We start from the raw sequence: 26,931 nt of genomic DNA, 5'->3' as shown, positions 1-26,931 counted from the left end.
CAGGTAAAATTTAGTAATCATATTTCTCTAATAAAAGTGAATTTTTTGTTATAAATGGCCCTTTAATGAGTTGACTAATAATATCTAAGTAAGTTTATCTATCAAATAATACAAATTTATATTTAACTTATTTAGGATATGTATTATTTTTCTATAGTGTGGGGCAGAAGTGGATTGTTATTATTCTAAATGTTGTGAAATTTTATAGGACCAAGAGGTAGTAAGTGAACACCTGCAAGTTGACTGTGTGCTGTAACTAGTGTTAAGTTCTTATATTAGTGTGTAATAGTTCTTAATGTCTAGTTTCCAATGTGTCAACACTATATTCATACATTATATTCTTTGAAAATTGAATAAGTCAGGTCATGAACATTATGGCTAATGTTTAATAAGCTGCTTGGTCTGACCTGCTATTTAACTGGAGTACTTAAACCATAAGTATAATAGATTGGTTTTCTTTGGTACCAGGGATTGAACCCAGGGCTGCTTTACTACTGAGCCACATCCCCAGCCCCTTCTGCCCCACTTTTTTTTTAAAGTCTGAGACACGAAGTTACTTAGTGCATCATTAAGATGCAAAAGCTGTTTGTAAACTTGCAATCCTCCTGCCTCAGCCTCCAGAGTCACTGGGATTATAAGCAGGTGCCACTGCACCCAGCACAATGGATTATTTTTTTATAGCTGATTTGATTTTGGACGGTGTCCTTTTCCAAATTTGGTAAAAAGGTTACAATAGCTTCATAGCTTTGACTTTTTTGTATTTTTAAGAATTAAAGACTTTTATCTGTAAGATAATTTGGTGCTAGAGGCATTATGCAGTGTAGCTCTTTAAACAGTTTCTTTTGGTTTTTATTTTATTCAGGGCAATAATAATTTCCCAGGATTTCCAAAATACTATAAAAATATATACTATAAAATGCTAAATGTAAACAAATATTTCCTATATCTTACTAAATTAAAGCTGGATATATGTATATACTTCAATAATGTTTAAGAAAATATTTAATAAAATAATGCTTTTCTATGTCAGCTATTCCATAAAAAGCTAAACTTTGTCTAGTAAAGTTGAATAAATATGTATGTGTATATATATGAAAAAACAATTTAAATCTTAATTCCCCAGGACTCAGATTAACTGAGAATAAAGTTAAAACATAGTTTCTTATTCACTCAAGACCAGGGAAAGGGCAGTTCTGAATCGTTTCCTCAGATCTACTGTTAAGAACACAGATAAACTCAATGTGTCTTCTGCACCTAGCTCAGCCTCCTGACCCTTCCTGATTGCAAAATGGCCACAATTCCCTGTATCACACAACCATACAGATATGTGTTCTGTAGTTAAGACCATCTCCTTGTATTTTGTTAGGAAAAAATTTAACTGAAGTCCACCTGCAGAGTTTGGTCAGGTATTCTGTGGCCAGGAACATTATACATATGATCAGTTTGCAAAGCAAACTAGAAGCAGCACCTGGTATTTATAGACTTAGGTGATTGGTAACCAATCCTGCCAAAGGGAGAATGGCAGAGGAACATCAATGAATAGGCAAAACTAACCAATAGTATCTGATAATACAGCCTTATTTCTGTGAAATCTCCATTTTTGTAACTATATAATTTTTCACGATTCTTGAGCTTTTTCTTTAAAGGATGAAATACTTTTAATTTCAGGAAAAGTTGTTCAAGTTTTTTTTCCCCTTGCATTAATTTTGTAAGTGTTTCTCTACACACTGGAGTCAAATCCTATTTATTTCCTTCATCAAATATTGATTGGGGGGCAGGGGGCCTGGGGTTGTGGTTCAGTGGTAGATCGCCTGCCTAGCATGTCAGAGTCACTGGGTTGGATTCTCAGCACTGCATATAAATAAAGATTCACTGACAACCGAAAAGATTTTTTTTTAAAAAAAATATATATATATGGAACTTACTAGAAACAGGCAATGTCTAAGTCTGAATGAATCCTGACCCTTCGTGTTGCTGTTTTCTACACATACTAAGGGAAGTTAGTTTTTCTTTCATTGGTATTTAGCAAATTCTCATGGCCATTCATTCCTAATGGTAATCTGCCTTAGTTTTCTTCTCTTTTGGTGATGGGGATTGAACCCAGGGCCTCATGCATGCTAGACAAATAAATGCTCTGCGACTGGGCTATACCCCAGCCCCTTAATTTTCTTAATATAAAAACTGTTTATACAGGTATTTTTAATATTTCCTAAGTGGAAACTTGGCTTTTGGCTAGAGCACTGTTATTTTCTAATTCTCTATAATAGAGAGGATAGTTTTTTTTTTTTTTTTTGGTGGGGAGGTGGGGGCAGAGGTTTTTTTAAAAAAATAATTTTAATCCTCTCCCTAACCTCACAGCAACCCACCTTTCTCCTACTGTCTCTCTCCCCCAGGTTTCTTTACATTATAAATCCCCAGATGAGGTAAAATGACAAACTATGAATGAAAACTTTACATTTTTCTCCAGGAAGAATCATCTAACATTTAATAAAGAAAATAAATAATGCAAGATGTCACTGAATATAAGGACTCTATGATCTCTAAAAATACGCGATGGTGAAGAGACAATGAAGAAAAGTAATAATAAAAGCAGCTCTCATTTGGCACTTTTCTTTTGCCTCAGTCCTCAGTGTTGCTGGGATTACAGGTATATGCACTGAACTGAGCTCATTTGGTGAACTTTCAATACTAGCTAGACATTGCTGGAAAGGATATATGTGTATTTAATCCTCACCATGCAAGTAAGACATAAGTACTGGTATTATTAATTTGCAAATGAGAAAATTTAAATGTAGTTGTTTGCCCTTACAAAATGAGTTATAATGGTGAGGGCAAATAAAAATTAATCACTGGTTAAATACCCTTCCAGTGATTTGGTTCAGGTGAATTTTACAGAATTGGCTAGCAAATATTTAACAAAATTTAAGTGGGATGGAAGAATATGCTGCATTTTTAATGCTAATGTAGCCTTTCTCAAACATCAATTATCAGATGCATAAAGTAAATTGCTGTCCAACATACATGGCATTTATATTATGAATTCTTTGATTTCCCCAAAGGCCCAAGGCCCTGATGTTGGGAAATACCCTAATAATTAATTTCTCTGACACCTTCCTGAGCTTCTCCCTGTTATGAATTCCCTGAGGTTGACTTGGTTCTAAGCAGCAAAAAGGCATTCCCAGTTTCCTTATGTTTATGGAATTTCCCAGTTTTCACAACTGAATTCTGATGTCTAATAAATTCTGACACAAACAACCCCTTTCCAACTTCTAACATTTATAAAGTTTCCCGTCAGTCACAGCTGTTATTTAAATAAGAGTCTTTTAGGCATATATCCATAGTATCTGATATTCAGTTAAGTCGCTAACCTCAAATGTTTCCTCACATTCCTTCAATCATAGGCTTACAAAAAAAGTATGAAATTTTATGAGGTCAATCAAATTCTGAGCCTTCATTCGCTTCTCTGTCCTATATGAATTCTCTGATGTTGAGTAAGGTGTGAGCCACGAATAAAGGCCTTCCCACATTGGTTACATTCATAGGGCTTCTCACCAGTATGAATTTTCTGGTGTCGACTAAGTTCTGAGCCACGACCAAAGGCCTTTCCACATTCCTTACACTCATAAGGTTTTTCACCACTATGGCTTCTCTCATGGTGAGTAAGTTCTGACCTTCGAATAAAAGCCTTCCCACATTCCTTACATTTATGGGGTCTCTCACCAGTGTGAACTTTCTGATGTCTAGCCAGTTCTGTGCTACAGGTAAAGGCCTTTCCACATTCCTTACACTTATAGGGTTTTTCACCAGCGTGAGCTCTCTGATGTCGAGTAAGTTCTGAGCCACGACGAAAGGCATTCCCGCACTGTTTACATTTATAGGGCTTCTCACCAGTATGAACACTCTGATGTCGAAGAAGATGTGAATCAGAGATAAAACCTTTCCCACATTCTTTACATTTATGAGGTTTCTCACCAGTATGAATCATTTGATGTAGATTCAATTGTGAGGCACAACTATATACTTTCCCACATTCTTTACATTCATAGCGTCTTTCACCAGTATGAATTAACTGATGAAGACTAAGCTGTGTGTCATAACGGAAAGCTTTCCCACATTCCTTACATTTATGGGGTTTCTCACCAGTATGGATTCTCTGATGTCGAAAAAGATGTGAGGGGCGGGTAAAGGCTTTCCCACATTCCTTACATTCAAAGAACTTTTCATCAGTGTGAACTCTCTGATGAAGATTAAGTTGTGCAACAGATGGAAAAGCCTTCCCACACTCCTTACACTTGTAGGGTTTCTCACCTATATGCATCTTTTGATGTTGACTAAGCTGTGACTTAGAATGAAAGGCTTTCCCACATTCTTTACACTTATGAGATTTCTCACCAGAATGAGTGCTCTGAGGTTGAGTAACCTCAGAGCCATGACTAACGGCACTTTTCTTATTTTCATCGCTTTTTTTGCTTTCATGAAGTTTCTCATGTTTAATCAAGTCTGACCTATTCTTAAAGATTTCCCCACATTCTCCACATTCAAAGTCTTTTTCCTTATTATGAATTCTTTCGTTTTGAACAGGACGTGACTGGCTCCCAGAAGCTTTCTTACATTTCTGACATTCACAGGATTTTTCTCCAGTATGAGCTCTATGATATTCTCCAGAGGCTATGCACTCAACTGCAGGGGGCCGTTTTTTAGTGGTTATTTTGGCTTGTTTGACTTGTACCTCTTTATGCCCCTGCTGTCTCTCCAAGTGGCATTTGATTTCTCTGCTATCTCTGACCCTGTTGAATTCAAGGTTGGAACGTGTACGTTTTTTTGTTATCTGCTGATGTAATGATTTAATTTCATAACTGTTCTCTCGAGATAAAGTCTTGGTTTTTCTTCTGGACTCCCAATCTATAAGAAAACAAGAAAGAAAGCAGAAGAGGTTTTCACATTTCAGGAGAAAGTAAGTTCCTAAGTAGTGTGGGAGTGAATATTAATGGGTATGGAGTTTCATTTTGAGGAAATGAAAATATTCCACTCTAAATATACTAAAAACTACTCAATTGTACACTTTAAATGAAAAGAGTTTTATGATAGGAGAATTATATTTCAATCAAGCTGTTTCTAAAACACAGGAGAAAAACAGACCCAAAGTGCATATAAAATGATTTTTATAGGGGAAGGATGAGGGTACTTCCTGTCTGAAATGGGAGGGAAATGATAGAATAGCAAGAGAATGGGAAGTGGAGTAATAATAACCTGGAGCCTGTGTCGGAATATTTTTAGTTTCTCCCCAGATCTCATGCCTTTTGTTGGTAGAAAGCTTTTCTACCAAAATCTCAGAAGTGTGGCCTTTTCTCAAGCAGACTGGCTGAGGACTGCCATGTTGTCTTCAGTATAGTTCCTTATCACTCACCTGAATACCATTCTTTTGCCTTCTTCCTCTTAACCATCCAGGGCTCCTTCCCCTGCTCCAATAAGGAGATCACACTTGGCTTAGTTTCAGAAAGTCCTGCTCAAGGAAAAAAAGGGAAAAGGTTATGTTGAGGTGTCAAAATCAAAATCAGTTCATGTTTATCAAGAAGAGCCTATAGATTAAGAATCAGAAGGAGAAATGAAGGTCAGAGGAATGGGGAAGATAAATGTGCCCAAGGGAGAAGCCCGATACAAAATTCACAAGGAACAAACCATTCTTTGTTGAGTAAGAATCATAAATTTAGCCAGGTATTTCAAAAACATTCACTTAAAAACTCATAATAAATGACATAAAAATTCCAGAAGACTAATTCTGAATTTTGATTGGTAAACTTACCTAGTGAGGTCAAATTGTTGTAATTCTCCAACATTACATCTTTGTATAGATTCTTCTGTTCAGAGTGCAAACATTCCCACTCCTTCTGAGAGAAGTAAATGGCTAAATCTTTGAACTGAAAATACAAACAAATATACTCTCTGTGAAATTAGTGGACAAAATCTTAAGGCAATATAAGAGAAAGCAATTCAGTAGGGCACTCCATTGGACCAGGCTGTACTGGATGCTTCCACATAGATGGGTCAGTGTGGAAATGGGAGATCAGAGACAAATGCCCTCAAAGGTATTGGGCATGCCTGCTGCTGCAGATGTAACCACTGGAATTTTTGTTATGCACCCAGGTCTGGGAGTAGACAAAGTCTAGGTAAGTGTTGTTTCCCAATTACATGAATCTGCAGAAGAAAGTAAACAGCAGTCTCTGTGTTTGGCATACCTCTCATTTTTCTTCTCCATTCTCCCATTCAAGGAAAAAAAGAAAATCTGAATTACACCAAAATATCTTATAAAAATCTCTCTGAAAATGGATGGAACTTAATAATTTCTTTAAAACTAAGGCTACATACATGTAATCCTAGTGACTCAGAAGGCTGAGGCAGAAGTTCAAAGCCAGCCTCAGCAACTAAGCAAGACCCTAAGCAACTCAGTGAGACCCTGTCTCAAAGGGCTAGATGTAGTTCAGAGCTTAAGCCTCCCTGAGTTCAATTTCCAGCACTCCTCTCTCCAGGTCTCCCCACTCCAAAAAACAAAACAAAACAAAACAAAAAACTGCAAGCACAAAAACAGCAACAACATAAAACTAACCCAGGCTCAACAAAACCAAATAAAACCAACAAAACCTTAAGCCCCCAAACCTAGAATAGTAAATCCAAATCACTTCTCTTTTTCGTTTTCTTCCTGTGGTACTGAGGACTGAACTCAGGGGCTCTCTGAACACTGAGCTATATCCCTAGGCCCGCCCCCCTTTTTAACTTAAGACAGGGTCTCACTAAGTTGCAGAAGTAGGCCTTGAACTTGTGGTTCTCCTGCCTCAGCCTCCTGAGTAGTTTGGATTACAGGTGTGCCTGGCCGTAATCACTTTTCCATGTCACTGCAAATTCTTAAATAGACATCATTTTTACTGGTTGTATAACAGCCCACCTTACATACTCAATATTTTTTATTGTTGGGCACTAGTTAGAGAAGTTCCCTAGGATCCTTTTGGAGTTAGGAGTTAAGTTATTTTTTCTCAACAATTTATACAAACAGCTAACCTGTCTCTAACTATAATTTTCCTTGTTCCTAAGATACCAAAATGGATGGAGAGAGATTCAGACTCAAAACAATGTGACCAAAGATGAAAACACACTACACAAGTTCAAAACGGACCCACGTATTAGTATCCAACTGGCAGAAATCTCCTTATAAATGTCTCATAACTCCACAACTGCATTTCTATCATATTCAGTCCTTAAAATCCAAGGGAGCAGTCCAGTGTGATGGCGAATGCCTATAATCCAAGGAGCTCAGGAGGCTGAGGCAATTTAGTGAGGTGGTGAGCAACCTAATGAGACCCTGTCTCACAATAAAAAATAAAAGGGCTGGCTGGGTCAGTGGCTAAGTGCCTCTGGGTTAAGTCCTTGGTATCAAAGAATAAATAAAAAATAATAAAAAATAAATAAATAAAATCCAGGGAGCTAGAGATATTGGCAGATACCGAGACAGGCTGTCTGTGACAGGGACAGGGAGAGAACACATCCTTCTGATCATTATACTCCAATGCTAGGCTTAATGTTCCAGTAAATACAGAATGTATTTTTTAATAAAAATAGAATGAACATAAAAGAGTAAGAGTTTATCCTGAAAGAAATAGGAACTCAATGAGCAAAATAAAGGAAGTGACAGGACCAAACTATTTTACTGGTGAAGAGTAAAAGGGGCAGGGAGCATAATTAGATCAGTACACTGTATCTCCTACAAAGTCTGATCTGAAACAAGACAGCACAGTGAGGCAATAAGGCGTGAACTCATAAGAAAGAAAGAGAAAAAAACAAACAAACAAACAATGAGACCTGGTATCTCATTGGACATTGGAAAAACCAGGAGGCAGGAGTTGGGGGAACCCCAAGTTGGCAGAGTTAAGGGTACATCATTTAGGTGTATTTCTTTATCATCATATTCCCTAAACCTCATAGATCACATTATACTAAGGAAATTATGAAGAAAACCCACGGTCACACAGATAGTAAATAGTAGAAATATGATCACAGTATACAACCTCCCTTTAGTGTATCAACTAAGGGCAATTACTGCTTTGAGGAAAGGAAGAAATAGGTGGAGAAATGGACAATCAAGGGTTGAAGAGCAGGGGGACAGAAACTCCCTCCCCACCCAGAGTGTGTGGACAATGGAGAGGGAGCCCTCTTCTGACTCCTTAGGAAGGTTCTGGCATAGATGAGAATAGAGAGACAAACTCAACAAATTCTCACAGAATTCTGAAAAGTCAAAATGAACGGAAGAAACAGATTAATCGAGATTAGAAATAATATTCTGTGAGTGAAAAAAATTCTTGAAGACTAACTTACAAGATTAATGAAGAGCCACATACATAGGCATATCCAGGAAAAATAACTCCGGTTTCACATCCTACAAGAACCATGCTCTTCTCTAAAAGTAATTACTCTAAAGCCATAGGGGGGCAAAATCTAAATAAACACTTCAAATTAGGAATTTTTACAGCCAACATTCTCTGGTTATAGATTACATGGTTTATCTTTTTTTTTTTTTTAATATTTATTTATTTTTTCTTAGTTCTCAGCGGACACAACATCTTCTTCGTTTGTACGTGGTGCTGAGGATCGAACCCGGGCCGCACGCACACTAGGCGAGCGCGCTACCGCTTGAGCCACATCCCCAGCCCTACATGGTTTATATTAAAGATTACTCTGAACAAAAGAAAAAAGTACTTTAGGAAAATACCAGTGACTTTCTATTTTTGTGGTAGTTGAAAGGCCTACCAGCATGACAGAGGGAAAACAATATAAGTAACAGGTTGATTCATCAAGTATATTTTGAAACCTCTGAATGTAAAATAAAACAGTTTGTGAAAAAAATATTTTTAGACAGCTTATAAATGACAAATAAATATGCAAAACATGTAACTGTGTTTACCCGAAAAAGAAAGGTAACATAAGATTTTTGCAAAAATTTCAAGATCTTTGAAAAGTGGGCAAAGAAAATCAGAAGGCAATTTAGAAATCTTGGCTCTACTATTTATTAACTATGTAACTTTGGGACAAGTGACTTAATAGATCTATTTTCTCATTTGCCAATTTAGTATAATAACCTATTTCACCAAATCTGAGATGTCACTGACAACACAGCCACCATTGCTTTATACACTAGGAAAAAAAGATAAAGCAAGCAGGCCTATGACTTGCCAATTTGTTTCAGAGGATTATTATGTGGATTAAACAAAATCACATATGGAAAAAACTTCAAACTACAGCAGCTAAAAGTAAGTGCTCAATAAGTCAGTTGCTTCTACTAGTGGTATGATCTTACTCTGAAAATAATCATATTCTCAAGTATGCAGATAAAAAATAATTTAAAAATATTTACACTGACTCTAGATGGTGTTTCCATAGGTGGCTCTGATATTAAAGATCTTGAAATTTTTGCAAAAATTTTATGTTACCTAAATTGTTAGAAAGAATGCAATTAAGTTATTTCTATCTTGATAAGCGAGCATACAGCTATTCCAGTTATTAGAAATTTATAAGCCAAAAGGGCTATTTTGGTGACCCTAGAGGGGACAACAAAAAAAACTAGTGAGACTAATGTGAATAAACTTATTGTATTCTTCAACTTCCCTGCAAAATAACTGAGGCAGTTCATTGTCAACAGGGTTCTGGGAATGAACAAAATCCAGGGAAATGGAAATTCTGGGTCACATAAGACAATTTGTGCAAAGGAAACATGCTGGGGGCTAGCTTAGGAAAACTGCTCCATAAATATGGCTTCTTCCCTCTTTTTCTTTCTCTGTCTCATTACTATAAATCTGGACAGATTCCTGAAACAGAACAGGTCCCCCAAACCAAGAAGTCCTTCTCAAGAAGTAAGTGGCAAATACAACTTTACCTCCACCATGGCTCCAGATGCGTAATTCTCTCCTCTTCTGAGTTCTTAGAGAAAGAAAAAGGGAAAAGGGTTAAGAAACCAAGAGACAAGCCTTTGTTCCTAGAACCCAGAGAACACCTGGTCACAATACCCCCTGACTCTACAGGCACTGAGAGGGAGACCAAAGAAGACCAAAAGTTTTATTTATCAGTTTCATTTATGATTTTTTTTGGGGGGTACCAGGGATTGAACTTAGGGGCACTCAAACACTGAGTCATAACCCCAGCCTATTTTGTATTTTATTTAAATGAGACAGGGTCTCACTGAGTTGCTTAGCATCTTGCTTTTGCTGAGGCTGGCTTTGCACTTGTAATCCTCCTGTCTCAGCCTCCCCAGCTACTGGGATTTTAGGTGTGTGCCACTGCGCCTGGCTTATTTATGATTATAGATACAAATATTCCAAATAAAAGGCGGATTTCAATAATGTAGTACAAAATTTATACAATGAATTATGTAAAAGATTTTCTAGTTGAAGAGCATTAAGAAATCCAATGGCTTAATGGTTAAGCGCCTCTGGGTTCAATCTCCAGTACCAAAAAAGGGAGGGGGGGAATCTAATGACAAAATGCCTTGCATGAACAAATTAAAGGAACAAAAAAATTCATGTATCAAATGATGCGAATAAGATGAGTGGCAGATGAAATAATGGTCTTGTCTCCAAATGGCAAGTTTTAATCCCAAGAACCTATATTTAGGTTATCTTACATGGTGAAAGAGACTTTGCAGATATATTTCAATAAGGATCTTTTCAGATGGGAAGATTATCTGGAATTACCTGAGTAGGCCCAAGAAAGGTCCTTGTAAGAGGAAGGCAGAAGGGACAGAGTCAAGAGAGAAATGACAAGAGAAATGAAGGTTAGAATGATGTGCTTTTAAGATGTAGGAAGGGACTAGAATAAAGAATACAGGCAGCTTCTAGAAGGGGAAAAAAAGCAAGGAAATAGATTCTCCCGTAGATCCTAGAAAAGAATGCAGCTCTGCCCATACTTTGATTATAGTCCTAGCACTTATTTTTTTTCAGATTTCTAATCCTGTCTCTGGATAAGGAAACCCCTCAGAGCAGGAAGAGGATAGCACGACCTGCCATTCATTAGAAAGCCATGTTCTTGACAAGTTAGTCTTTCCCCCTTACTTATTGAGCTCTTCCCTCTTTGCCACTAGGATATAAAAACTTTTTATTTTTTAAAATTTATTTTTTTAGATGTTATGGACCTTTATTTTATTCGTTTATTTATATGCGGTGCTGAGAATCAAACCAGGGCCTCACACATGCTAGGCAAGTGCTCTTACCACTGAGCCACAACCCCAGCCCCAACTTATATATTTCTAGACCTGAAACTTTCCTACAGAAACAGTTTAAGAAATTAGTTCACTAGGGCTGGGGTTGTGGCTCAGTGGTAAAGCGCTTGCCTAGCATGTGCGAGGCCCTGGGTTCAATCCTCAGCACCACATAAAAATAAATAAATAAAGATATTGTGTCCAACTTAAAAAAAAAAAAAAGGAAATTGGTTCACTAGTTGTCTTGTTCTTAGTGGGGTTTTTGGCTGCATCCCCAAGTAGCTCAGTGCCTTCCATATTTACTTATCCTATGTGATAAAGTGAAGTCCTCTTGTAGTCAATTTACTTCAACTATTTATTTCAAAAACTTTAAATATCCATAAGCACTGAAAGAATAACACAAAGAACCCTTATGCGTGCCTGTTACCTAGATTCACCATTAATGATTTTCCACTTCTGATTCTCTGGCTCTACCATTTTGATTTAAGTATCATGTTACTTCACTACCAACATGTCTAAACATATCTCCTAAGAAAAAGTTTTCTTAACAAACACTAACTACAACAATATTTCATACACATATCACTAAACAAAGTAACAAACATACTGCAAACCACAAAATAGTGTACATACATCATTACATGCATTAGTATATGCCATGTGTACCTCTTAACTCCATGATCCTACCAAAGGAAATTAACAATAATTCCACAATTCAAGCACATTCAAATTCCCCCCAAATATCTTAAATAAAATTTTCTGCATTAAATGCAATGCATGAACTTTGATTGGGCACTGCATTTAATGTTAAGTCTCTCTAAACCTACAACATAAAAATAAATAAAGATATCGTGTCCAATTTATTTATTTATTTATTGTTTGTTTGTTTGAGAAAAATGGAATCATGTCATTTCATGTCTAATGATACTAAATCTGATCATTTGGTTAAAGTGGTAATGGTTAGGTAATATAACACCATTGCAAACAGATATTCATTTTCAAGTTATTGAGATTTTCCATCATGCCCAGTGTTCTGTTCATTATTTGGAAAGAAAGGTGTGCATTTTTATTATGAAAATTATGATCTACCAAGGAAGCAAGAGCATTGAGGAGACATAAGTCACTGATGCTTTTGGCTGATAGCAATCTGCCCTACCTTATGAGTTGAGAATCAGGAGAGCTTAAGGGTGAAGATGAACGATGGTGGGCCTCCCTCAAGAGTAGATAAGGAGGCTTTTCTACCTATAGTCAGTTCTTATAATTTTTATCAGTTTGAGCTCAATTATAAAACAAAAATCACAGAAAAATTTAAGCAGATTTTAATACAAGGAAATATTAATGATAGGAAAGTAACCATAAGGACATAAAAAGTACTTTAGGGTTCTTTAAAAAAATTTTTAGTTGTAGATGGACACAATACCTTTATTTTATTTTATGTGGTGCTGAGGATCGAACCCAGGGCCTCCTGCATGTGAGGGGAGCACACTACCACTGAGCTACAACCCCAGCCCTATAAAGGGTTCTTTATGGTTGAGGGAGAATACCCAAAGAAGGACAAACCTACCCCCAAGGGTAGGTTTCAGACCTCACTGGAGAAGCTATGATTGTGGCCTACTGGATAGTGGAGAAGTCTGCTCTGACGCCAGGTACTCAAAGTGAGTCTGAGTGGTATAAGGCCTGAGGTCGATGCCTGGCATCAACATCAGGGGGTTGGTGTGCCACAGTGGCATGAGATCTGAAACACACAGTATCTTATAAAGTAGGTTTCAGCAAGGTGGTTACCTGTGCATCCAAAGCCAGGAAGAGAACCCCCCCCCCCCCTTCCTCCTTCAGTGACCCTCTCATTCTCTTTCTTGACAAAAGTTAACTCACTGTAAAGGATAAGTGCTCAGGGTCTAAACCATTTTCACAGAGCAGACATTAAAGGCTGAACTTGGAGGAAATAAATTAATAACTGGCACAGTCCACCCCTTTGGCTACTCAGTTCCTACACATCCTTTTTCACATATACTGAAGTTTCCTTACAACAAAACAACTCCACATTTCTACTTAGTAAAGTATAGCTATCGAGGTGAGAAAATGCACAGTACCAATAACTGGCAACATTACTAGCCGATTAACTGCTGTTATCAATTACTTTTTTTTTGGCGGGGGGTGGGGGGTGGGGGACTGGGGATTGAACTCAGGGGCAGTTGGATACAATACCTTTATTTATTTATTTTTATGTGGTGCTGAGACTTGAACCCAGTGCCTTGCATGTGCTAGGTAAACACTTTATCACTGAGCCACAAACCCAGCGCCCCCAGCCCTATTTTGTATTTTATTTACAGACTGGGTCTCACTGAGTTGCTCAGCATCTCACTTTTTCTGAGGCTGGTTTGAACTCACAATCCTCCTATCTCAGCCTCCTGAGCCACTGGGATTACAGGTGTGGGCCACAACACCCAGCTAAATTACTTCTTAAAGTTACAACCTCACTACATAATCTTTTTATTTTTAATATTTTTTAGTTGTCAATGACCTTTATTTTATTTATTTATATGTGGTGCTGATAATTGAATCCAGTGCCTCACACATGCTAGGCAAGCACTCTACCACTAAGCCACAACCCTACCCCTGAATATTCTTTTATCTAGAGAATAAATTAAAGCGTATTGTCTTATTTTAGATTCCAAAAAATGTATATATAAAATAAAAATGAAAGACAAAAATGTGTCTAGTATAAAAATAAACACACTCATATCATGAGAAAATATGCAAAAACTATAGTCGTTATGTCTGTAATTCGCTATGAGGTTACAGCTCATGTCTATGGCTTCCTCCTCGAACAACCTACTCTATACTTCCACTGCCTTTAATAATAACCTCAGATCCTCTGGACTATTTACCTATTAAGGTGACCATTCGTGGTTTGATTCTTCAATAATTCTGCCATTTTTCTTTTTATTGCTGTAATTTTTCCATTAGCCTTCACTAGTAGGCATAAAAGTACTGAGAGGAATGTCAGACAATCACCAGGGTTCCAGATATAGCCCTCTTTACCTTCAATGAACAGCAACAATCCTATTACTCATTGGGAAGTAGGATCAATCACTCTAGCCATTAGGTTTATCTCCATCCCCTCACCCCAAATTCTGTGATATGCGCTAGCAAATTCATTGAAACTCAGGAGGGGCTGTGTAAATTCCAATTTATAGTTGGTTGATCAGAACCATAGGGAAAATCACCTGGAGTTTGCTTGGCATCTAAACTGGGGAGTAGCCTCAGAATTGAATTTTACTGGAGAACACTCAGTAGCTTCTGCTGCTACATAAATAGTTGGTATGTGGAGACAAATCCTTTTCTACCTCTAACACTGGAGGCCTCATTTACCCCGTGGGTTATGCCTTATCGTCTGCTGCTAGCTCAATTACTTCTGTCTTATTTTCTGCCTTTAGCATTTGTTTCTTTAAGGAACTCCTAGGCAATGTAGAAATCAAGCCTCTACTTTGGATACCAGGAGATCTTTAAAAAGTTATTGTATGCCAGACAATAAGAAAATAACATTTCACAAAGGTTCAGAAACTAATATTACAAATTTGTGTGTGATTTGGGCCTCTCCAATGCATGAAAGGGTACCACTAATATAGTAAGGAATAACTTTGAAACAGAGCACCAGTCTCAATATAGCCCTCTGCCAAGGTCATTTCGCAGGAGCTATATTAGAAGTATTTTGTAAAATGGCTCCTTGTGTTGCTCTCAGATGTTAAATTTAGTAAACAGCAGCTGGTTACATGGGAACACTAAAATATCTTTAGGACACTGTCATTAATTATGTCCCAGAAATAGCTGCTGAGGCTTTTGCCCAATGCTGGGTACAGTTGACATTATCAGTTAAAATTCCCATGGTGGCCAATATTTCCATAGCTTGCAAAGCTAATTACCTAGTTAACCCTATCCTAGGTATCTAAGAGAAATGAAAACACTTTTTAAAAAAAATTTAATTTTTAGCTGTTGATAGATCTGTATGTTTTTTAATTTATATGTGGTGCTGAGAATCAAACCCAGTGCCTCACACATGCCAGGCAAGTGGGCTAGTGCTGAGCCACAGCCCATGACCCTGAAAACACATCTTTATAAAGACTTGAACACAAATGTACATGGTAGTTTTATTCTAGTAGCTCCCAAAATGGAAACTACCCAGATATTCATCAACAGATGACTGGATAAACAAATCGTGCTACTGTTGCTTACTAATAAAAATAATCTGAGACATACGATAAGATGGATTAAAAATTAGAATATCTGAGCAAATGAAGTCAGAGATCAAACTCGCTGTATGATTCAGTTTATACAAAGTTCTAGGACAGGCAAAACTAATATATGGAGATGAAAGTTAGAAGTAGTGACTTTTGAATGGGATGGTAGTCATTACGAGGGAAGGAACCAAGGGAATTTTCTGGGGAAATAGAAATATTCTAATTATTGATCTGGGTAGTAGATACATAGATGTGTGTGTGTGTGTGTGTGTGTGTGTGTGTGTGTATAAATAAATAAATTTAGTTAGCAAGATGCACACAAGGTTTTTAGCCAGGTGCAGTGGGGCATGCCTGTAAATCCCAGTAACTCGGGAGACTGAAGCAGGAATATCAAAGTATCACAGTTCAAAGCCAGCCTTCATGAGACTCTGTCTCAAAAAATAAAATAAAATAAAATAAAGGACTGGGGAAGTGGCTCAGTGGTTAAATGCCCCAGGGTTTGATTCCTGGTGAAAAAAAAAAGAAAGAAAGAAAAAAAGAAGAAGAGGAAAAAGATTTTTATATATCATGTAAATGCTTCAAATTTTTAAAAAGGAAAATGGCAAAAGTAAACAAGAATTTAGTCATGAAGGAAGCAAGTGTGCTGAGGTTGTAGCTCAGTGGTAGAGAGCTTACATGGCATGTGTGAGGCACTGGATTTGATCCTCAGTACTAAACAAAAATAAATAAATAAACTGAAGGTATTGTGCCCATCTACAATTACAAATATTAAAAAAAGGAAGCAAGTGGGTGATAAAGTATAAGACAGGTTGCTATTGCTAGAGAAAAGGAGAGAAATGATGAAAGGCAAACAGCCTGATATCCAAACTAATCGAGGGCCTACAAATATATTTCAGACTAAAAATATAGAGTATTTAGAAGTTCTGGTCTCTCTAGTTTGGCAGATAAAGAGTTTGGAACTTGTTACTCTCTCCTAACAATTAAAAAATTGAAAAATCAACATCTTGATACATCAGGGCAAGGAAGGTCACAGGGCAATCTGCTGCCCCAAGTTCAAGAGGCAGATGGATAGATACGAGAATCACAACAGAGCAAAACCACAGAAATCCAAAATAGGGTAGAAAAACCTGAACCATAATAGATGAATTACTAGAGGTTTGGACAACTTTTGAGTGGTAAAAACTCCAAAGGAACCAGTCTCAGGAGACCTTCACACTTTTGTGATATATGTCCAGGAGACCAACCAGGTTCTTACAGTAAAGATCAGAGAAAAATCCCAGAGTGCATCCGGCAGAAGGAAAGGAAAAGCTGCCCTATTGAAATACAGAGAAGTCCTTTCTTAACAAGGCTTGCCCTGAGATAACTATTACACCAGAGTCTAACCTACTGGGATTTTATTTTATTTTATTTTTTTAATTTTTATTTAATTTTTATTTTTTTAAATTTTTTAATAATATTTATTTATTTTAGTTCTTGGCAGGCGAACACAACATCTTTGTTTGTATGTGGTGCTGAGGTTTGAACCCGGGCCGCATGCATGCCAGGCGAGCGCGCTACCACTTGAGCCACATCCCCAGCCCCCTACTGGGATTTTATTGAAGCCACACCAATTGTGGTAAGGGAAATAACCAATTCTGATTCACTGTAGTCTTCCTGTCCCACCTAATGGGGGATGGGGGGGTGTAAAAATGAAGAAACATTGGTGAAGTTCACAGTCTGGGGACACTAGTTCACAGAAACATCAAGACCAAATCACAGAATCAGAGGTAACTAACCCCACCAACTTAAACTACCACATCAATATAGATCTACTTATCTAGTTCCTTTTACAAGTACAAAATGTTCAGTTTTAAAAAAAATAGGAGGCAGCACTGGGGTTGTAGCTCAGGGGTAGATCACTTGCCTAGCATGTGTGAGGCACTGGGTTTGAACCTTATCACGAGATAAAAATAAATAAAACAAAGGTATTGTGTCCGACTACAACTAGCAAAACAAAACAAAACCAAAAAATCCACGGCATAGTAAAAAGCAAAATACTCAGTTTGCAGAGGTAGAGCAAGGGAAAGAACCAAAATCAGATATGGCAAGAATGTTGTGATTATCAGAGTAGGATTTTAAAATAATTATGAATGAAATACTAAAGGTTCTAGTGAAAAAAAATATAAAACATGCAAGAAAAGATGGACAATGTAAGCTGAAAGATGGAAGTTCTAAGTATAAAAAGAAAATGCTACATATAATAAATAGTACAACAAATGAATAATGCCTTTTTTTGAGAGAGAGAGAGAGAGAGAGAGAGAGAGAGAGAGAATTTTTAACATTTATTTTTTAGTTTTCGGCAGACACAACATCTTTGTATGTGGTGCTGAGGATCGAACCTGGGCCGCACGCATGCCAGGTGAGTGAGCTACCGCTTGAGCCACATCCCCAGCCCATGAAGAATGCCTTTGATGGGCACATTTAAATTCAACTTGGCTGAGGAAAAAAATCCTCTCAGCTCAAGGATATTTTAATAGGAATTTCTACAAAACTCAAAACCAAACCAGAAGACAGACTGAAAAATAAGGAACGGTATATTCAAGAACTAAATGACAATTACAAAAGATTTATCATACCAACAGAAATTGAATCAATAATTAATAATGTTGTGAAACAGAAAGTACTAGGCTAAGATGGCTTCACTGCTGAATTCTAGCAAATCAGGCAGAACTTATACTAATTCTTTGTTTTTATTAGTTGCTCAAGACAATACAATGATATTGACACATCATACATTTGATTCAAATGGGGTATGAATTCTTATTTTTCCATGCCCAGAAGAGGGGAATACTTCCTAACTCATTTTATGAGACCAGCATTACCCTAATAACCAATTACCAAAATAAGGACAAACACATTACAAGAAACAAAAAACAGCTAAAAAGACTTCTCTCTCTCTCTCCTCCCCCACCCTCTCTCTCTCTCATGAATATAGATGCAAAAATCCTTAACAAAAATTGGTAAATAAAAATTTAACAACACAGAAAAAGAATTATGCACAACAACCAAGTAGGATATGTAAGGCTGGTTGGACATTTGAAAAACTCCAATATACAAACATGATTTAAAGAAAACAAAAAACAAAACTCAGAAACTAGGAATCTAAAGGGATTTCCTCAAGTTGATAAAGAACATATTTGAAACCAAACCAAAAAACTAGGCAGCTAACATAATGTTGAGAAATATAAATATTCCTGCTAAGATAAGGAGTATGGCAAGGATATCCTCTCTTCACACTCCTTTTAAACATCATACTGGAAATTCTATCTAATGTAATAAGAAATGTGTACAGATTGATAAAGAAAACTCTTTGTTAGCAGATGGAATGGTTGTCTATGTAGAAAATGTGCAAGACTCAATTTAAAAAAACTGCTAGAATAAGCAATTATAGGAAGGTCAATATATAAAAGCCAATCGATCACTTTACAACAATGAGTAAGTGGAACTTAAAATTTAAATTATAATAACCATGTACACATAGCACCACCCCAAAATGGAATACTAAAGCATAAACCTAATATGTACAAACATGAGAAAAAATGAAATTGATCATTTTTTAAGTTGTAATTAACACAATGCCTTTATTTTATTTATTTATTTTTATATGGTGCTGAGGATGGAACCCAGTGCCTCACATGTAAAAGGTGAGTGCTTCGCTGAGCCACAACCCCAGCCCAGTAAAACTGATTTAAGAAATCAAAGAGAAACTCAATAAATGGAGAGAGAGTCCATGTCCAAGATGCTTCCTTGCTTTGTGTCCTTCATTCCTACAATGTGTCTGGATGGGTAATAACTTCCCACTTCCAGGATCTTGATCTCTGACTTCCACATTTCAACCTGGCTTAGCATATCCACTCTCCATTCAACTTCTGTCAAAAGAGCTTTTCAACAGGCCCAGTGCAGAGCAACAGAACTGGGGATTCCCTCTTACTAAAGATCTTGGATGCACTGTCTCTGGCTCTTTAATCTACAAGTTTAAGAACCATCACGTTTTCTTCAAAACAAAAATAAGTAAAATTTTTTAATGCTCATTATATGAAATTCTAAGAAAAAGGCCAGTACAACGTGATTTTAATGGGAACAAACCCATCCTTTTTTTTCGCAAAAACCTACACTCCCTAGTAATCCTTGGGACACAGTGAATTTAAGAGAATTTCAGCTACATGTGGTGGCACACACCTGTAATCTCAGTGACTCAGTAGGCTGAGGCAGGAGGATCGAAAGTTCAAAGCCAGCCTCAGATACTTAGTGAGGCCCTAAGCAATTTAGTGAGACCTTGACTCAAAAACAAAAGCAAAAACCTTTGAAAAGCTTAGAATGCACACTTCCATCAGAAATTCATTGAAGGGTCTAGGGCTGTGGCTCAGTGGTAAAGTGGTTACCTAGTATGTGTGAGGCACTCACTGGGTTCGATCCTCAGCACCACATAAAGATAAGAATGGCAGCCATTTTGAAGTCAAACAACAAGTGCTGGCGAGGATGCGGGGGAAAATGGTACACTCATACATTGCTGGTGAGAATGCAAATTGGTGCAGCCAATTTGGAAAGGAGTATGGATATTCCTTGGAAAACTGGGAATGGAACCACCATTTGACCCAGCTATTCCTCTTCTCGGACTATTCTCAAAGGACCTAAAAACGGCATACTACAGGGACACAGCCACTTCAATGTTTATAGCAGCACAATTCACAGTAGCTTGACTGTGGAGATAACCTAGATGTCCTTCAATGGATGAATGGATAAAAAAATGTGGCATTTATACACAATGGAATATTACTCAGCACTAAAAAATAACAAGATCATGACATTTGCAGGGAAATGGATGGCATTAGAGCAGATTATGCTAAGTGAAGTTAGCCAACCCCCCCCCCCCCAAAACAAATGCCGAATGTCTTCTCTGATATAAGGGAGGTGACTCAAAATGGGGTAGGGAGGAAGAGCATGAGAAGAAAATTACCTCTAGATAGGGAAGAGAGGTGGGAGGGAAAGGGAGGGAAAAGGGGAATTGCATGGAAGAGGGAAGGAGACCCCCTTTGTTATACAGAATTCAAGTATGACGATGTGAGGGGGAAAAAAAAGTGGGTCACATTAGATTGGGTAGAGAGTAGTGATGGAGGGGAGGGATGAGGAAGGGAGGAATGGAAGGATAGCAGAATAAAATAGGCATTATTATTGCTGTGTGTATATACATGACTGCATGACCAATGTAATTCTGCAACCTGTACACTCAGGAAAATGAGAAATTATATCCCATCTGATTCAAATGTATGATTATGTCAAGATTATTGACCAATGTCATGTGTAACTAATTAAAACAAAACAAAATAAAAAAGATAAATAACTAAACGTATTGTGTTCATCTACAAATAAAAAAAAGTTTAAAAATTTACTGGAAAAACTATGATAGTTATTTTCAGATATATCTTTTAAAAAAAAAATGAGGATAGAACCCAGTGCTTCAAATATGCCAGGCAAGTACCACTGAGCCACAACCCCAGTTTATATTTTAAACAAGAGTTTTAGAAGTGGATGCTTGTTTTTCATTTTTTCTGAGTTGATTTTTTAAAGACATTCAATCAAGTTTTAGGACATTATTTGGACTTGAGAACTATAAGGAGTGTGGTCCTACTGGGAAGAAATGAAAATACAAGATCCACGTCTCTCTGCTTTGTCTCTGGTTTTGCTGGCAGGTGTATCTAGCTTATATTAAATTACAACCTTTAAATTATACACATGCTCATAACTGGTCCATTGGGGTACACATTTAGTCATATAGCTGGTTGATGTGTGGGAGCATGATATTACCACATATTTTTTAACACTCTCTTCTGGACCCCTCCTGAGAGGAGAATTATATTTCTTGACTATTGACATTAGTCTCAACAATGTTACTTGAACTATCCAGTGAAAGGTAAAAGTGACATGTTCAGAGCAGAAGTTCTCAGAGCTTCAAGAACTGCTACACAGCTTCTCTCTCTCTCTTTGCCTGCTGCAATGAGACTGTCATGTTGCTTCTTCATACTAGGTCCTGAAATAAAGATGTGTATGGCAAACATTTTTCCTTATTTATTATTTTTTTTCTATAGGGTGTCATTTGATGAATGGGCATTTTGAATAGACAAATGTGCTATTAATTCTTAAATCAAATCCTTTCGTGTTTTATTAACAAATATTTCCCTACTTTAAAGTCAAAAGACATACAACTAATATATGTTTGAAGTTTTACTTTCAGCATTAAAATCCTTCGTCTGAATGGAGTTGATTTTTGTGTTTTGTAGGAGGCATGAATTTATTTTCATCTTTTTGCCAAATAAAGTTTTTTTTTCTTGCTCCAACCATTCAATTGTCCTTCCTTTCCCCAGTGACCTGATGTCCTATTTCCATGTGTAGTGGGTTGAATGGTTGTCCCCCAAAAGATACATTCCTATCCTAATCTCTGGAACCTACAAATGCGATCTTATTTGGAAACAAGGACTTTGCAGCTGCAATAAGGCTCTCAAGATGAGATCATTCTGAATTATCTGAGTGACCCCTAAATTCAATCACATTTTCTTATACAAGAGACACTCAGAAGGGAGACACATAAAGAGAAGGCCATGTGGCCAGGGAGGCTGAGATTGGAACAATGTGGCCATATGCCAAGGAAAAAGTGGAGCCAAGTGAAAATGGAAGAGAGAAAGAATCTCATCCATGGCCTCTGGAAGCAGCACAGTCTTGATGACACCTTGATTTCAGACTTCTGGCCTCTCTTCCTGTGAGAGAATAAATTTCTGCTATTTAAAAGCCAACAAGGTTTTAGTAATTTGTTATAGCAGCCCCAAGAAACTAACACATCCTCATATACCAGAATTCCATATAAGTGAGGAATAGTATCTGGGTTCCTTTTTCCATTCCACAGGTCAGCTTGCCTATCCTTGTGACAATATCATACTTCTCAATGATTTCTATGTATAGTATTATCAGGGGAACTTTACTTGGCTTTGAAGTAGCTTGTGGTGAATGGTAACCCAAGGGAAGTAAAAAGAAATCTAAAATCACTCAAAAGGCCCAGATGGCTTCATTAGTCAATTCATCCAAACACATGGAACAGCAATTTTATATGAACTCTCAAGAAATAGAAAAAAATTAACAATTCCCAACTCAATAAGATCAGAATGGCCTTGACACCAAAAACCTGATAAGAACATTGAAAAAAATTTTAAAAAGAGAGAAAGAGGGGTGGGGTTGTGGCTCAAGTGATAGAGCACTTACCTAGCATCTGTGAAGCACAAGGTTTGATCCTCAGCACCACAAAAAAATAAAATAAAGGTATTGTGTTCAACTACAACTAAATTAAAATAAATAAATAAATAAATAAATAAATATATATATATATATATATATATATATATATATATAGAGAGAGAGAGAGAGAGAGAGAGATAGAGAGGGAAAAAGAAAATTAGAGGCAGTTATCTCTCATGAATAACAATATAAAAATCTAAGCAAAAAAAATCAACAGAACCCACTAATATATAAAAAGATAAGTATTATAATATTTTATTCCAGAAATGAAAGAAGAACTTAATATTCAAAAATCAATGCAATTTACCACATTCACAAGTAAAGGAGAAAATCTATCACACTTCAACAGACTAAAAACTCATCTGATAAAACTCAAAACCTATTCCTGATATAAACTCTAAACCAGAAGTAGAAGAAAATGTCCTTAAATTGATAAAGGATATATATATATTTAATAGTAAAATACTGAACACTTTCCCACTAAGTCAAGAAAAGTTTCAAGTCACTGATATGCCTAATAATTGCTTGATCAGTCTACTAGCTAAAAGAATGACAGACACCAATGACTTCAACACTGCTCACATATAAAACTTGGTAGAGTTCACCACTTTCTCCTCGTTAAGACATTTTCTTCACTTTGCTTCTAGAACATTACCCTCCCTGGGTTTCTGCCCTAATTTCCTGGCTTCACTTTCTCTTTTGCTGGTTCCTCTTTATTTCTTCAACCTACAAATGTAGAGCTCCTCCCCAGATCAGTCCTTAGAAGTCTGGAACAGAATTCCAGTCTCATGGTTTGAGTATAATCAATATTAAAAAAAAATCATGGCATTTGCAGGTAAATAAATGGTGTTGGAGAAAATAATGCATAAGTGAAGTTAACCAGTCCCAAAAAAACAAATGCTGAATGTTTTTTCTGATATAAGGTGACTGACCCATAATGGGGAAAGGAGGGGGAACATGGGAGGAACAGACTAGGGCATAGGGGTGAGAGGGAAAGGGAGAGGGTGGAGGTTAGTAACGATGGTGGAATGTGATAGGCATCATTATCCAAAGTACATGTATGAAGATATGAACTGATGTGAACCTACTTTATATAGAGATATGAAAAATTGGGCTCTATATGTGTAATAAGAATTGTAAAGCCTTCCACATTACAAAAATTAAATTTTAAAAATAAAAAAGAAAATCATTTAAAAATCAATTAAATATATATATATATAAAGACACCCCCCCCCAAAAAAAAAATTTCTAACAACTGGGCCGGGGTTGTGGCTCAGTGGTAGAGAGTTTGCCTGGCATGTGTGAGGCACTGAATTTGATCCCCAGTACCACATAAAAATAAAGACAAATAAAATAAAGGTATTGTGTCCATATACAACTAAAGAAAATATATTAAAAAAAATAGGGTTGGGGGTGTGGCTCAGTGGTCAAGTGCCCCTGAGTTCAATCCCTGGTACTCCCCCCACCCCAAATTCCAACAGCTGATACAAGTATAACTCTAGTTACATCTCTCCTCCAGGTTCCAGATCTCAGCACCACAAAATCCAGTTGTCTACTGGATTTAGCTATGCAGACCATCAAACATGTTCTTCACATAGGTCTTCCACTTTGACAAAAGGAAATTTTCAAGTTAATCAGGCCAAAAATCTTGATATAATCCTTGATTTTTCTTTTTCTAATGTACCATTTCAAATCTATCACACAATCTTTATAGCTCTCTGTTTAAAAATCCTAGGGACTACCTATCAATAAACCAACCATCACCACTCACTCACAGGGTCTTTGAACTTTCTCTTTTGTACAGCTCAATGTTCTATATCTAAATTTGGAAATGTCTCTTTCCCTCACTACCTTCAGATCTTTTCTCAAATGTCATCTAGTTCTATTTCCAGTAAAGGCAGACTGGGTGTATGTCAGTAATTCACACAAATACAATTAACTCTGGAAAAGATACACATTGTTATTATTTTTGCAGTATTAAAGATGAAACCCAGTAAATACTAAGCATGTGCTTAGTACTGGATCCTTAGAAGTGGGGTAGCTAAAATTGAGTGGAAAGCCATAATTGACAAGTTTGAGGTTGTGAAAAATAGTTGAAAAATGAGGAGTTAACTTCTAGAAAGGACACACGAAACAGTTTCAGAGCACTATAAGGAGGAGGAGATAAAATGACTAAAGTGATGGGAGATTTTACAACCCTCCCATCACTGACTGATCAATCAGACAAAAGTTATTAGGCTGCAGGTAATTTTAACAACAAAATTAACCTATTAAAGAAGATCTAGACATACTGTCTTTCCTGTGCATTTGGTTTTATATACAAGAAATAATTTCTGATCCAAAGTCATGAAACTTTTATTTGTTATTTTTGTTTTCTTCTAAGAGTTTCAGTTTTACTCTATTTACTCAGAGGAGAAAGTAAAAATCTATATATTAATTTTGCTAAAATCTTTGCTGATGCTTGAACCTCATGTTTAGGGAAAAACCAAAGAGTTCAGGGAAATCAAAAGCTAAAAGACTGGGGGTGGGGGGAGACGATTTCAGTTACTGCCAACGCCAGGGGAGACAGACTGGATTTTAAATGTAGACAAGCTAACTAGCTCCTTAGGACAAAAATCAATACTCTTCCAAGAAGTTAGACAAAATCCAGGGATAATACAACATATTAATCACAACGTCCACTACACAATCAAAATTACAGGAAGAATATGCAAGAGTCACGAGGAAACAATAGAAATTGACTGTAAGACAAAACAGATACTAGAATTACAAGGCTCTTCTGTGTGAAAATATAACAAAATTTACCACTTGAACCGTTTTTATATACATGACTCAGTAGCATCAAGTACATTCACAACACCAACATTTACAGAATTTTTTCCTCATATCTTTTCCACCCTTTAAACAATATCTTTCCATATCCCCCTAGCCCTAACCCTGGCTAACATCTATTCTACTTCATCAGGTTTCCTATTCTAGGTATTTCAAGTAAGTGGAATCATATGAACTTTGCCCTTTTATGCCTGGCTTACTTCACTTAGTATAACGTTTTCAAAATTCATCTATGTTTTTTATACCAAAATTTGAATCATTTTGCTGAATAATATTCCATTGCTTGTATGAAATGAATTGTTTTCATTCATTCATCTGCTAACAGACACTTGGGTTATTTTTACCTGTTGACTGTTGTGACTAATATACATTGGAGTTTTAAGTGTCCATTTAAGTCCCTGCTCTCAGTTCTTTTGGGTGTACTTCTAGAAGTAGAATTGCAGGACCATAAGGTCATTCTGTTTAACTTTTTTGAGAAACCACCAAACTCTTTCCTATAACAGTTGCATCATCTTAAATTCTCATCTGCATTGCACAAGGGTACTATTTTCATTTCCTCACCAAAACTTACTGTTGTTTATCATAAGCATCCTAATAAGTATCAGGGTATCTCATTATGGTTTTATTATCATTCCATAATGACTAATGATGTTGAGAACTTTTTTCAAGGACAAATGTCTATAAAAGGCATTTGCTCATTTTTAAATTTTTTTGTTGTCGAGTTGTAAGAGTTCTTCAGCTATTATGGTTATTAAACCCTTATTAGATAGATGACTTGCAAATATGCTTTCCTACTCTTTAGGCTACTTTTTTCACTATTTTGTTTTTGATGCATGCAAGTTTTTAATTTAGATGAAATCCAACATGTCCACTTTTTCTTTTGTTTCCTGTGCATTTGGTTTTATACACAAGAAATAATTTCTGATCCAAAGTCATGAAACTTTTATTTAAGTTATTTGTGTTTTCTTCTAAGAGTTTCAGTTTTACTCTATCATTAGGTCTATTATTCATTGTTAATTTTTATATATGGTATAAAGAATCCAACTTCAATGTTTTGTATGTGGCTATTGAGTTTTCCCAGCACCCATTTGTTGAAGACTGCCCTTTACCCAGTAAATGATCCTGGTATCCGAGTCAAAGATCTTTTACCTCACCTTTACCATTATGATGCTGGGTTCTTCATATGTAACCTTTCTAAGATTGACAGTTTTCCTTCTAGTTTTTTAGAGTTTTTAAAATAAAAGGGATTGAATTTTGGTAAATCTTCTTTGGGGGGAGGGGATCAACTGAAATGATCATGTC

At 36.6% G+C, this 26,931-nt stretch overlaps 1 protein-coding gene across 9 annotated transcripts in view; it reads right to left on the bottom strand.

The window, feature by feature from the left end:
* Positions 1 to 1,902: 1,902 nt before the first annotated feature.
* The window catches only part of ZNF568 (zinc finger protein 568), a 68,696-nt gene continuing 43,667 nt past the window's right edge, over positions 1,903 to 26,931 (bottom strand). For all 9 annotated transcript variants that reach the window (XM_081273241.1, XM_081273247.1, XM_081273250.1 and 6 more), the window contains exons 7-10: positions 9,920 to 9,963; positions 5,804 to 5,918; positions 5,408 to 5,503; positions 1,903 to 4,902 (exon numbers count right to left, since the gene is read on the bottom strand). In XM_081273241.1, the coding sequence (XP_081129367.1) occupies positions 3,452 to 4,902; positions 5,408 to 5,503; positions 5,804 to 5,918; positions 9,920 to 9,963 (1,706 nt within the window). In that variant the 3' untranslated portion in view covers positions 1,903 to 3,451. The remainder of the gene's footprint in view (positions 4,903 to 5,407; positions 5,504 to 5,803; positions 5,919 to 9,919; positions 9,964 to 26,931) is intronic.

The sequence above is a fragment of the Spermophilus citellus genome, assembly GCF_964194105.1.
Source record: "Spermophilus citellus genome assembly, chromosome: 18".
Classification (NCBI taxonomy): Eukaryota; Metazoa; Chordata; class Mammalia; order Rodentia; family Sciuridae; genus Spermophilus; species Spermophilus citellus.
This window is presented reverse-complemented; position numbering and strand designations above follow the sequence as displayed.